This window comes from Ailuropoda melanoleuca, chromosome 13 (genome assembly GCF_002007445.2).
Source record: "Ailuropoda melanoleuca isolate Jingjing chromosome 13, ASM200744v2, whole genome shotgun sequence".
In the NCBI taxonomy this organism is placed as follows: Eukaryota; Metazoa; Chordata; class Mammalia; order Carnivora; family Ursidae; genus Ailuropoda; species Ailuropoda melanoleuca.
In genome coordinates, this window is record NC_048230.1 from 14,450,752 (window position 1) to 14,464,483 (window position 13,732).

Sequence of the window (13,732 nt, forward strand, 5' to 3'; positions counted from 1 at the left end):
TTTACTTGTAAAGGGTTTTAGTCTGGGGCTCCTACCCATTTGTGTTCAGCTAGGTTCATCACATGTCCTTCAGGTACCAACAATGTGCCAGGCACTGTTGGGCACTAGGGGCCTGTAAAGGCGATTCCAGTGGGTCGCTCCCTCCAAGGAGGCTGTTAAGAGAAACATGGTGAGTACTCAAGTGACAGCAGATCAAGATGAATCGGACACCTCATTTAGTGAAAAAGTTTTGGATACCTACATCTGTTTTATATAGAATTGAGGCTTCCCAGACTTTTTCTGGTAATTGCTGTAGTCTCTGTTGATTCAGTGAAAACAGCTGGAGGAAAAGCGTTTCTAGTGTTGCTTTTGTCTGGAAATGGGAAGTGTTATTTCACTGGGTTGCTAGTTAATCTTTACAGCCCTGGCTGTCCAGGTCTCTGCTCTTTTCAAGGGGCCCTACAGTTTGGTCCTCTCTAAAGAGACCTGGTTTGGGATTTAGAGGGAATAGTGAAGTTTTTCCCTGAAGTGTCTTCGAGGCTTCCTGGACGAAAAGTCCAGTGTGTTCATGGGATGTAATCACTTTCCCCCTCCCTGCTCTCATAAAGCTGGCCCTCAGTCCTACACTTTTTCCGTTTCCTTCTTAAAGAGTCATAGCCTGAATGAATGCCATTTGTCCCCATTTGAGCCTATAAATCTCCCCCACAGCTGGTCTGACCCTAACAGATTACTGGATAATCTCCCCCTGGTCTTGTAAAAATGGGGGTGGGGGCAGGTCAGTGTGGGATGGCTCAGGACTCAATACTGATTGACTTTGTGCATTGGTATGGATTCCAGCTTCTCCTGGTTGCCCACTTTCGGGCAGAGAGACCCATTTAGTTCCCATTTAGGAGGGAATGGCGAGCCGGTCAAAGGCTTTGTTGTGGATTTTTGTGTAATCTAGCCATCTCCTTGGGGCAACCTGTCAGGGGCTGGCTAGTTAGCTTTTCCTGTCCCCAAAGAGGCACTTGACCCAGATCTTGGCCCTGGACCCTGAGGGTCAAGTATACTTCACTTTACAAAAACTGCTGTGTCATGGTAAGAGAAGGGCTTTTCACGCTTCAGATTCCGTATCACCACAGACTTGCATCATCATTTCAGAAATTGTCTTCATCCTTCTTTTTTTTTTTTTTTAAAGATTTTATTTATTTATTTGACAGAGATAGAGACAGCCAGCGAGAGAGGGAACACAAGCAGGGGGAGTGGGAGAGGAAGAAGCAGGCTCTTAGCGGAGGAGCCTGATGTGGGGCGATCCCACAACGCTGGGATCACGCCCTGAGCCGAAGGCAGACGCTTTAACCGCTGTGCCACCCAGGCGCCCCTGTCTTCATCCTTCTTAAATTGACATCCCATCTCCTTCCCAATCCCTAAATGTCTGTTGGAAGAGTGCATAAAATAAAAATTTAAAATCACTATTCTTATTGGAATGAATTCTTTCTGAGTATGTAACTGCCAGCCATGCAGGAGGAATTCTCTGGAGTGTTTTTGTAAATTTCTATTCTTACGGAGTTTTCTCCAAGTGAGGTTCATCTGCATTTGGCTGCATCAGCCCTGTTACCTGTATGTCACTTTTTCCTAAACACATTTATAAAGAGCCTGGAGCAAGAACTACGAGGCTAAAGATGGACATTTGAAGCCAGCACTGTGTTCTGCCAGTGAGCTATTCCTTTGGCATAACAAATGGAGAGGACAAGGACACCAAGGGGCAATGGAAGGGACATGCCCTCCCAGTGACTGGTCCATCAGCTCTGTCTGAAAGTCAGTGCCCAGGTCCAAGACTGGGAGCAGATGTGACAACTCCAGAGGCTGCTCATGGAGAGAGGAGCCAGCTTCAGGAACTGGGATGCAAAGTTAAATCTTTGTCGATCTTCGGGGCAATCAGGGGGGCCACCAAAGCCACAGTCACCTCAATCCACTGAGAGATCTGACTTGAAGGAGCCTGGATACCCAGGGCCCTTGCTCATAAGCCCAGAAATTCCTAGCTTTGTTAATGGTGGGAAAAGAGCCAGAGAGACATCAACTTTGCTTAATGGGGAAGAGGGAGAGTGGGAGGAGGGAAATGGGGGACGTGGAGGTTAGGAAGAGGCCCAGGAAGGGGAGAAAGATTTTGGAGAGAATGTCCTTGTGCTTCCTGTGGTATAACCATCACCTGATCCCTTCCCTTCTCCATTCATCTGCCTTGGGCTGGACATGATTGCTCTGAGGACTCCGAGACAGGCGGCTAGTCCCAGTCAGCTGTGATCATTTCCGCTTCAGTCAATGAGCAGAAAAGACGTGTTCTTTAGCCATAAAAAGGACAGCATCTGTAGATGAAGAAACAGGCAAGAGTCAAGTGATTAGTATGGAATCCCCCAAGGTGGGGACCCATGAGCCACTTTCACCTGAAGAGGTGGGGGTCCCCTCTCCTGGAATCCCAGAGCTTCATCCCAAGAGAGTAGGCCCTGACTCAATGGTGGCCTGTGCAACACAAGAGAAGTTCTGCCACTTTGTCAACACCAGAAGCTCTGTGGCTTCAAGCATCTCCGAAGGACAGAGAGACAAAGGAGACAGAGCCTTTCTATATGCTGTTTCCAGACGTAGAATGTCCTCCCCAGGGGCGCCTGGGTGGCTCAGTCGGTAAGCGTCTGCCTTTGACTCAGGTCATGTGTCCAGGGTCCTGGGATCTAGTCAGCTTTAGGACTGCTTCTCCTTCTCCCTCTGCCCTTCCCCCCGCCCCAACTCATGCTCTCTTTTTCACTCTTGCTTCATCTCAAACAAATAAAATCTTAAAAAAGAAAGAAAAGAATGTTCTCCCAACAAGCAACCCTTCAACACATTTGCTCCATTGTGAACCCCTAGATACCCTGCAAAACCAATTTAAATGTTGCTTCTCCCTGTAACGTTAGGGAGTTGGCTGATTCCTCCTCAGTATAACAGGAGGAGTTGGGAGATGCCCAAATAAAGTGGAGGTAGTCTAGCACCCCTGGTTTCTAACTTGAACTGTAGGTCCCACACCCCTTAAATCTCTGGTTCCAAATTAGTAGGGCCATGGCACCTGGAGTTTTGCTGACTTTCCCTTGTATGGATGAATCCATGTGTCTGGGAAACCTGAAACACTGCAAAGAACCAAGTGCCAAGGCCAGATACAGCAGCAAGAGGTAAGTGAGGCCCCCAGAGGATCCCAAGCAAGGTAAGAACTGGCATAAGATCCCTGTAATACAGGGTTGCAATGGAGAGCAGAGGGCTGCGATCTGACAAGCCTGGGTATAAATCCAGGCTGTGCCAACTAGAGCTGTGTGATCTTGGGCAAGATGCATAACCTCTCTGGCCTCTGATTGCTCAGCTATAAAATAAGAATGATAACAAGAATGGCCCCCACCTCCACCTGGGCCTCCTATTTCCTATCTCAGTAACAACGCCATCAGTTCCCCCGGAGGCACTAACCACATTCTCTGTAAGACCTCCAAAGGACCTGAATGCTTTTCTGCATGGCTTCCCCGCCTCAGACTCGCAGACTTCGAGGACTGGCATCCAGCATTGTAACCAGAGCCTCATCTAAGGATGAGAAAGTTAGATGGAAGACCCATCTCCCCAAAAGCATCTAATTGAAGTCTGACCAGAGATGTGGCAGAGAGGGTGCAGGTTAGACCCAGGGAAGAACCACCAGGCTGGGAGACCTGGAAAAGCTGCCATGACATGTGCCCATCTGGGGACGGTGCGTCCTGCTTCAGAGAAGTCGTTCCATCTCGCCTCCTTCCCGCACATGCATGACATCCAGACAAGACGCCCGTACCGCTCGCTCTTCTCCGCGGTCCCGCCATCCTGACAATCAGAGAGTTAGTTCTTCTTAAAGCTGGCTGCAAGCCTGGCACAGGCCTGACCTCCTACCTTCCCAAGAGGAAAGGAAGCGCCACCTCCTACCCAGGCAGGACGGGGGAGAGAAGCCTGACACCCTTCTCACACCTGCTTGCTCCTGAGTCAGTCCTAGTCAGCTTCACCTGCTCTCCCGAACTCACGCGCTCGGAGAGGGGAGCCCCGCACAGAGCGTGGCAAACGTGGTTTTTGCCAGGGCTGCATCGGTCAAGCTCCTGGGGTGCCCAGACCAGTGCCCGCCACCGTTCGGCCTCCCCTCGGCGACCCCGCCCCGGCAGGGCAGACTGGAGTTACAGCAGGGCTGCCGCGGAGCGGCGACGAGCCACCCACCCGGGGCGTGTCGGCCCCGCCCCGACTAGAGCACTGCCGAGCCGGGATTGGGTGAAATCTCCTTCCTGCGTTCTGATTGGCCGGGCGAGGGTGCTCATTCACCCCGAGCTGTCCCCCCGCTTAAGTCTCTTCAGGGCTGCTTCACTTTCCTCTCTCCGCTCGATAGTTGCACGCCTTCTATGTAAATAGATAAAATGCGGTTCTGTGCTTCCACACGTGAGGTGCCCCTCAACGCGGAGTTGGCCGAAGGATGGCCTCATCTGTCAGGTTATCGTGTCCTGCACCCAAATCACACAGGTGCGGCTAATAGGGAGAAGCCTGTGGGAAGGTGGAGGTAGGACTGCGTTTTGCATCCCGGGGGATGGCCACGGTTCCTCCTGGGATGCCCTTTGCTGGGGTAGCTTTTCAGAAGACTCGCAGTTGCTAGAACCACCCCTTTCTACCGCCTACACTTGGCTTTCACATTTCATTGCCTTCCGTCATGTTGTTCCATATGCTAGGAATGCTTCTCTCTCTCTCTTTTAATGTGGTTAAATACTCCTGCTCACTAGGATCCTCTGGAGAAAAAGCTGATTGCAGGGCTTGGGCACGGAACACATAAAGTGAGCCTGGAACGTTTTCGAAAAACTTTTTATTTGGAAAAATTTCGAAATTACAAAAGGTTGCAAAAATGAAAAGAGTACAAGACACACCTGTATACCATTTATCCAGATTCACCTATAGTTCACGTTTTATCCCTTGCTTAATCACGTATGGGCTCTCTCTCTCTCTTTTTTGAAATATTACAGGGTTTCATACTCTATGGCCCTTATCCCTAAATAATTTTGTAGTTCCTAAAATTAGAGATATGCTCTTAGACTCTAACGAACTTTATACATTTACATTTACATAATACTTTCATTTAATCCACTACCCGTATTCCAATTTTGTCCATCCTTGATAGCATTTTCTCCCAGTACAAGGTCTGGTCTAGGGTCAGGTATTGCATTTAACGGTGGTGTTTCTTTATTTTTTAAGTAGGCTCTGTGCCCAGGGTGGGGCCTGAACTCTTGACCCTGAGATCAAGGCCTGAGCTGAGATTAAGATTCAGATGCTTAACAGACTGAGCCACCCAGGCACCACATTGGTTGTATTTCTTTAGACTCCTTAAATCTGGAACATTTACATAACTGGCTCTATTATTATTATTCTTACTATTATTATTATTATTATTATTATTATTACAGAACCTTGCCTTTTTTTTTTTTTAATGGAACATTCCTCATTTTGTGTTTATCTGATGTTCCCCCTTGGTTACCTTGAGATAATGCATTTCTCAGCCGGAGTACTGCTGAGGCAATGTGTCCTCGGGATATCATATCTGGAGGCGCATGATGTCCCTCTGTCCCCCATAGACGATGTTAATTTCGATCACCCAGTCAAGGTGTTGCCCAGTTTCTCCACTGTATAGTTACTTTTCTCCCCCTTGCGACTAATAAGCAGTCTGTGGGGAAACACTTTAAGACCTTTTAAATATCCTGTTCCTCATCAAAATTTCCCCCTAGATTTAGTGTCCATTGATGTTCTGATTCAATGTTTACCATGGTGGGGGAAACATCTCTTTGCACAAGAAGGTAGGGATAGGAATGTACCAAAGAAAATGGGAACATACTGAAAGAACATAGGAGCAAGCAAATGGCCAAATCTGGAACAATCTGAGCATCAAAATAAAAAATGCTAATAAATGAGAAGCCATTGAAGCAAAGTAATAATCCACGAATCCACAATAAAGAAATGCCTGTATCGTCCTGCTCCTTTAAGTCTCAGTGCAGCCTTCCAGTGAACCGACCCTGCGGTGGTAGCCGTGCCCTTCTGTGCCTTTACATTGGCTGTGTCTCTCCTCTGACCTGCCACCATCATGTGACACTTTGCTGACTAGGGAACGGAGCTGAATTGAGCGATGGCCTCTACCACCCCTTGACCCAAAGGGAGCAGGATGGGGCCTGGGCCTGAGGGTTTGGACCCTGGGAACCCAGTCCTGCCATAGGCTCAGGGTCCCCTTGTCCCAAGGGCTCCGCCCTGCTAGAGGGTTCTGTTTTGCCTTTTAAAGAGACACCCAGTAAATAGAATCTCCCTCAAAGACATCACTCTGCCCTCCAGGGTCCTCTGCCCACCACCTTGGAACCGGCTGCGGTACAACCCCAGGGAAGCTCTCCTGCCAACGAATAAGACATTTGTGCCTTTCTGCTAGTGCCCAGAGCCTCACTCAGGGCCGGATGGTGTAGTGTCAGCTTCCACTCCTTCTTTTCCTGGCCATTGATGGGGCCGGCTGGGGGCCCTTCCCTCCGAGCAAGAAGGAGCCCTCCCCGGATGTTCCTTCACCTGTGGTTCCACTCCCCAAATCCCACTCAGGAATATTCATCTTGCCCCATCCCCAAGCCCCTCCACGAATCATTATTGCTGGGAAGAACCGGATTTAAACATGTAGCACTCAACTGATCCCAGGCAGGCCTCTTCAGAATTGTAAGAATGACAATAAGCAAAACAGGCATCATTCTTCGAATGTATTGAAGAGACGAGGAACCAGCTCTGTAGCCAGGCCACGTGCGTCCCTCTCCCAGCTCTGCAAAGAAACTTGGACAAGTCACTTAATCTCTCTGTGCCTCAGTTTCCTCATCTGTGAACGAGGCCTAATGGTAGTACCTGCCACGGGTCAACCACAGCTGATGAGTAAATGAGGTAAGAATGTGAATGTTGGGGGCATCTGGCTGGCTCGGGCAGTAGAGCGTGCAACTCTTGATCTCGGAGTCCTGAGTTCGAGCCCCACGTTGGGAGTAGAATCTTTTAAAAATAATAATAATAAAAAGAATTTTTAAAAAGAATGTAAATGTTGGGGCACCTGGGTGGCTCAGTGAGTTGGGCATCTGCCTTTGGCTCAGGTCATGATCTCAGGGTCCTGGGATCGAGCCCCGCATCGGGCTCCTTGCTCAGCTGGGAGCCTGCTTGTCCCTCTCCCTCTGCCCCTCCCCCCTGCTCATGCTCTGTCTCTCTCTCTCAAATAAATAAATAAACTCTTTAAAAAAAAAAAAGAATGTAAACATTAACTGGCACATAGTAAGCATTATGTGTTTGCCTTTGTAATACTTGTCATCGTCCCTGCAGGAATGTAGTGAAGGGCATGGACTCTGGAGTCGCCGGCTGTGTTTGTATCATGGTTCTCCCACTTATGGCTGCACCTTGGGCAAAGCTTCTTGACCCTTCTGTGTCTCAGTTTCACAGAGACACAGCCTGTGTCTCTAACTCACAGCCCTGAGATCAAGAGTCGCCGGCCCTACTGACTGGGCCAGCCAGGCGCCCCATCCTACTCTTATTTTTAATCTAGTGAGAAGGAAGGTGATATTCTTCTTGTCATTTTAGAGGCGAGGAAACTGAGACTTGGGGTAAGCATGTCGCTAGTAAACAGTGGTCAGCAGGGATTTATTTGTCCCCTGGTCGGACTGGCTCAAAGGTCCAGGTGCTTCGGCGTTACACGGTGCCCAGCAGGTTTAGGGAGAGTTTAGGAGGAAGAAGGAACCTGCCGCTCCAAGCCGGGATTGAACCTCTAGCCTCTGTGAAATATTTCTACCAAATGCTTACCTCCAGGCTGGCTTTCTCCAGGAGCTGGCCTGGTGCAGGACCCGGGCCCCTCTCCGTGGCAATCCAGGCCTGAGCCTGTAGCAAACGCCTGCCCTGCAGTTTTCTTAGTTCGGTGTTCCATGCCACTCACTGTCACCCCTGCTCACCTTTCTAGCCTCATCTTGCTGTGTTACCCCCCCGCGCGCGCACACACACACACACACGCGGTGTGCTTTCTCCAGCCCAACACTCGGCACTCTGGCCGCAGCGCTATTCACCCACATCCAAGCCCACCGCAACGCTCCCACCTCCGTGCCCGAGCTCAGCCTGGGCCCCCAGATGCAGGGCTCTGATCCCCAGTTACAACAGTTTTCAGCTTCCAGGGCCTGGCTCAGAAGCCAGTTCGTCAAAGGAGCCCCTCTGCCCTCTCCCCCTGAGAACGTGCCACTGCCCGCACCACTGCCCGCGCAGCCTGGAGCCCACCGCCCGCTCCGTGACGTCGGGGTCACACTCTGCCCCGTATTCCTTGCTGGAGGCTCCGCATCTTCCCTCCCCTTGGACTTGCGGGGTGAGGAGGGGCGATATACCGTTCATTTTGGGGGGGTCTCACTAGGGGCACACAGGAGGTGGACGAAAATGGTCCTGGAACTGGGGTGAAGTCGCCTAAGTTAAACATGATCATGGAGGAAAGGTATTTATGTTTGCCTTTCCTCCTTCCCGTCACAGCGATCCTGAAGGCTAAGCGTAGGCATGTGCATGTATGGGGTTATAAAGGAGAGTACGGTCACTGTAGGAAATTTGGGAAGTCCAGAAAAATATTAACAATAATTACATTTTTAAAGATTTTCTTTATTTTTTTATTTTAGAGAGAGAGAGAGAGCACGCGGTGGGGAGGGGCAGAGGGAGAGAGAGAGACAATGCGGGGCTCCATCTCAGAGCTTGAGATCGTGACCTGAGCCGAAATCAAGAGTCAGATGCTTAACCGACTGAGCTGCACAGGTGACTGTCTTGAACGTTTTTATAGACACTAAATATTCTTTACAAATAATCTTAATGGTTACCTGAAATTCCGTTTATGTAAGCCTGGGTGCCACCCTGCCGCCTGTAGAGGACCAGCTGGCAGCCGCTGCGCAGGAGGGCCGGCCCCTGGCGCCTTCAAGCGGGTACCGTGCAGGGCAGACAGGTGGTTTTGGCAAGCCGGGTGCACCTCACCCACCTGCCGGAGGCCTGTCCTCCGGCAAATAGTTGCAGACAGTCCCTGACTTTGCATGGTCCAGCTTGTGGTTTTTTGACTTTATGATGGTGCAAAAGCCATACGCATTCAGTAGAAACTGTAATTCGAACTGTGAATTTGGATCTTTCCCCGGGCTAGCGACATGCGGTACAAGGCTCCCTGGCGATGGCAGGCAGCAGGACGCAGCTCCGGCCAGCCCCAGATCAGGAGGGTCACAACCGGTGTACCGATCACCATTCTGGACCCACACCACCATTCTGGTTTTCACTTTCAGCGCAGCAGTCAATAAATTACATGAGACAGTCAACACTTGATGGTAAAATGGGCTTTGCGGAAGCTGCGTTCGCCCAGCTGGAGGCGGATGGAAGCGTCCCGAGCCTAGCCAAGGCAGCCTTGCTGAGCCGTGGTGCTCCGTAGGTTAGCGGTAGTCACCGCGTTTTTGACGTATGATCATTTCAGTTCATGGTGCATTCGTCGGGGTGTAACTCCGCTGTCAGCTGAGGAAGATCTGCCCTCAGCTCACGGGGACCGGCAGACTGGGAGGTGCAGTCACTGAGACAGAAGACACCCCCTGCCTCCCAGGAGCTCCCGTGGAGAGCAACGGCAAGACCCCGACACCGCCCCCCCCATAAGTAGGTAGGCGGGCAGGAGGGGCAGAGGGACCCCCAGGGAGCAGTTCCCTATGCAAGGGAGGGAGGGCTCACAGGAAGTGGTACAGGCATGACATTGGTGCTGGCGCTGTGGGTGAGGGGTTCTGGGGGTCCTTCTCGCAGACCAAAGTTAGTTTGGCCATCCCACAGGCATCCAGCTAGTTAGCGTCCCGGGAGGGGGTTGTTTACTCGTTTTAAGTATTAAATGTTTCCACTGTTTCCATGTTTTACCCATGTGTTCTTTCAAAACTCCCACGTGTTACCACCCATTGTTTAGAACTGTCTTCTGAGTTTCTTGGTCAGATCCGAGAAGATGGAGAAAAGGATAGGATGACCCAAATTATCTGGATGTTTACACCACTTTCTTTTCCACCTCCAGCCTGGCGAAGCTGCTCTGGGTGATTCTAAAAGGAGAGGGTCTCTTGGTGGCTGAGACGACGTGGTTGTTTCCAAAGCCACAGCCACGTGTTCTTGTCCACAAAGTGTGCCCCAGCATTTGTGTGGGGCTGCGGGAGTCCCAGAAGGGAAATGTCGTGTTTTCCCTGTGGTCCGGCTGGAACCTGCTCTCTCCAAGCTTGAGCCCCACTGCTCTCCAGCAGCCTCGGCCTCATGGCAGAGGCGGGACATGGCGGATACACTCCCATTCATCTGTGCTTAATAGGGCCGCAGACTTGGCCAGAAGCTTTCCTCACCTTCCCATTTGCTCCGTGGGAACAGCAAGTGGTCTTGACTGTTCTAACATGGGGGGAGGGGGTGAGGACCGGAAAGGGAAGGGAGTGGAACATAGGTCAAGGACAGGCCGGGAAGGGAGTTTAGATTTTATTCTCCAAGCAGTGCGGAGTCATCCATACCTTTTCAACAAGACAGAGACATCACCAGTCGCTGCTTTCGCAGGTAAGTGCGAGCACTGGGGAGGATGGGTTGAAAGGCAGGAGCTCTGGCGGCCAGGACAAGGGTGGGAATGCAGAGGGGGTCCGATTCCAGGGGCATTCAGGAAGTAGAAAGCCCTGAATTTACCCTGAATTAAGCCCCGGTTTCAAGTGGGAGAGGAGGAAGGCAGCCTGTGAAGTTGGTAGCTCAGATCAATGGAAGGTGCCCTTCTTCGGGACAGAGCATTCTGGCAAAGGAGGACGTGGAGGTCATGGGTTCTAGGCGTGCCATGCTGGAGGTGACATGGCTCTGGGCCAGCCTGTCCAGTGGCAGCCACGCATTCCAGTCAGGAGCTCAGGAGAGGGAGCGGGTACCGTCGGAATGGGTGGGCGCCATGGATGCCTGACTGCAGATGCAGTAATGCCGTGATCAGTAATGACGCTAGCCATTCTGGAACATTCCACGTGCCAGGTGGTGTTCTGGGCACTCCACGTGTGTGGATTGGCTTCATTCTCACCACAATCTTTTGAGGTAGGCCCTGCTGTGAGCTCAAATACAGGGGAGGAAACGGAGGCACAGAGAAAGTTCAGTAGCTGCTCCGAAGGCATGCAGCGGGCAAGTGGAGCAGCCAGGGGTTGGTACCCGCTCCGCTCCAGCCCCGCCAGGAGAACATTCTGGGAACTGTGGGATTTAAGGGAAACTGAGGAGGATTACACCCCGGAGAAGCTCTTGGAGCAGGCCAAGTGGAAGAAAGGAAGGAGCTGGTAGGAAAAACCAAGAGCCTATGGAGTCATTTCAAGGGCATGCAGGGCTGCCAGGGGGCAGGGAGGAGGCGGTGGAAATGACTGGGGGCTGGCTGGTGTCCCCTGCTGAGAGCTCTCCCCAGAATGCTGGGGAAAGAGGCCAGACTTTAGGATGGAGGTGGGGGTACTGAGGAAGCCGACTGAGTATGTCTGGGTTCTTTTTGGAGGAAGTCTATTGAGGAATGGACGAGAGAGAACCAGGGTGTGGCCTGAGGGCAGGGCAGGGCAGGGTAGGGTCGGGTTAAGGGCTTCTTAAAAACAGGGCATCTTTCGGGTTTGTAGGTATGAAACAGAGAGAGGGGGAGAAAGAAAGAACTGATGGCTTGGGCTTCAAAGTGCAGGGACATCTCATCCTCTGAGATGAGCACAGACAATAGGGGCCTGACCCAGGGCAGGAGGTGGGGGAATAAGGTGGGGGTAGGGGTGGGGGTGGAGAAGGAATGGACAGGACGTAGGGCAGGGGACCCTGAGGACTGAGGTTTCCAGCTGCCAAGCCAGAGGAGGCCGAGCAGGCCGGGGGAGGGCAGGGCTCTGAGTTGGATTCCAACCTCCTTGCCTGTGGGGTGTCCAGGGGACCTGCAGGCCTGGCCTGGGAACCCGGGGAACTTATAGCTCAGAGGCAGTGGTGGGAGTGAGGGAGGTTACCCAGGGGGCTGTGAGAGGCAGGGGAAGGCACTGCGGAAAAGCTTCCGGGAAGACAGCCCTGAAAGGAAGAGTAGGTTAGCAATGCCCAGGAAGTGTCCTTCAAGGAAGAGCATCCATCCGAGTGACTGGTTTCCCTTGATGACTTTATTAATGATACATTAAAAGATTTTATGAACACTCAGAGGGGAATGCAAACAGGTGTATCTCCAAGTTTGCACGTGCATTTTCCGGGCTCCGAAATGCCAAGGTGACAGGGAGGAGCTGCAGAAGGATCTTGCAAGTGAGCAGAAAAGGGGCCCACGAACTGCACTGTGGGCTGGAGTAAGGTAACACCTGGGATGAGTTGATCTAGAAGAATGGCAAGGACGATCAGTCTGAAGACCCCCGTTACAGCTTCAGGACCGGAGCCAGGAGTCAGCCTGTCTAGATGAGGGATCTTTAATCTGGGGTCTAGGGACTACTTCCTGGGGTTTCAAGGGCCCCCCTGAAATCCAACGTGTCACCAAGCGAAGGCGCATGAGGGGAGGGGGCGGGAGGAGAGTGGAGATCCTCAGAGGCTCTGGGAGCCCAGTCCCGGAGCTGGGCTGCGCACGCTGACCCGATGTGGGACCTCCCCAAGGAGGGTGTGATGCTGAGGGTTCTCCCCCTCCCAGGTTCCCAACTCGCTAAAGAAACTTTCTCTTGACATGCAAATGATGGAAACCCGTGGTGACTGGGGCACTTTGGTTTGTGGTTTTTACCCTCAGACGTCTCTGTGGCTGAGCAGGTTGTCTGTCTCCGCAGAGTCAGGGGATTTCGAGGCCTCAGAAGAAGAGGAGGCGGGGGGCTATTCCCTGGAGTCTGGGCCCAGAAGGGAAGTGGGCCTCCAAAGCCGACTTGTCTCAGAGGAGGGTACAGACCCTCTGCGTGCTGTCTGGGGGCAGAGCTGGAGCTGTACCCTCTTCGGAGCTCCTAGGTAGCTCCTCTTCAACGCAGGGTGCGGGCCTGTGGCCGCCTGCCCGACCGTACCCACCCTCAGATTGGAGTCTGAAACCAAACCGCGTGGAAAAAGAACAAAGTTGATTTCCCATTTATTGGACAAGTTCTTCTGTGGATAATCTCGGGGCTCAGGAGCCCCTGAAGTGACCAGGGATGCCGGGAGGAGCTGGGGAGACGGCAGGAGGGATCTGATAACATGATGGGTAACAGTTTCGGTCTCCTGACCCCCTCCTCACCATGTCCTCTGACCTCAGCATTGGGTTTCCTTTCCGGAACCCTGACTCCCGGGGCCGCCCCTCCTCCACGCCTCAGCCGTCCAGGGCCCAGATGTGCGTCCACACTCCGCACCCGCCGGGGCAGCCCGGCCCTTAGGTTCCCCTCCGAGCCAAGGGCTCGGGTCCCCCTCCCCCATCTCCGGGTGCGCCTTCCCGGCGCGGGTCCCCGAGCAGGGAGGGAGGGGCAGGACGCCCCGCAACCGGCTCTGCGAGGGGAGACCGAGGCTCCTCGCTCACGCCCTCCGGCCCACCAGCGGGGACTCACGGCCGCTGGTGCGGAGGGGGGACACGGGGGGGGGGACCTTGTCAACCTTCCCCCGGCGCCCTCTGGCCCCGTGATTGCGCCGCTTCCTCCACCCGGTTCCTGCTGTCCTCCTCTCTCGGAGGGGGTCGGGCCTCCGAGCAGGTCTGGGGGCGCCGCGGCCCGGCCCGCGCCCCGCCCGCGGCCCCGCTCCTCCCCGCGCGGCCCCACTTTGTGGCCCC

General features: G+C 52.9%; 1 protein-coding gene and 1 long non-coding RNA gene across 2 annotated transcripts in view; one reads left to right on the forward strand and one right to left on the reverse strand.

Annotated features, from left to right (window-relative positions):
• Positions 1-1,234: 1,234 nt before the first annotated feature.
• On the reverse strand, positions 1,235-4,184 carry LOC109489054. The gene is made up of 3 exons (XR_002141981.2): positions 3,961-4,184; positions 3,615-3,819; positions 1,235-2,321 (listed from the first exon to the last, which is right to left on the reverse strand). It is a non-coding gene; the product is annotated as an uncharacterized LOC109489054 (long non-coding RNA).
• Positions 4,185-12,991: 8,807 nt separating this feature from the next.
• LOC105236000 overlaps positions 12,992-13,732 on the forward strand; it is a 60,761-nt gene continuing 60,020 nt past the window's right edge. The window contains exon 1 of the mRNA XM_034640352.1: positions 12,992-13,522. Within this exon, the coding sequence (XP_034496243.1) occupies positions 13,171-13,522 (352 nt within the window). The 5' untranslated portion in view covers positions 12,992-13,170. The remainder of the gene's footprint in view (positions 13,523-13,732) is intronic.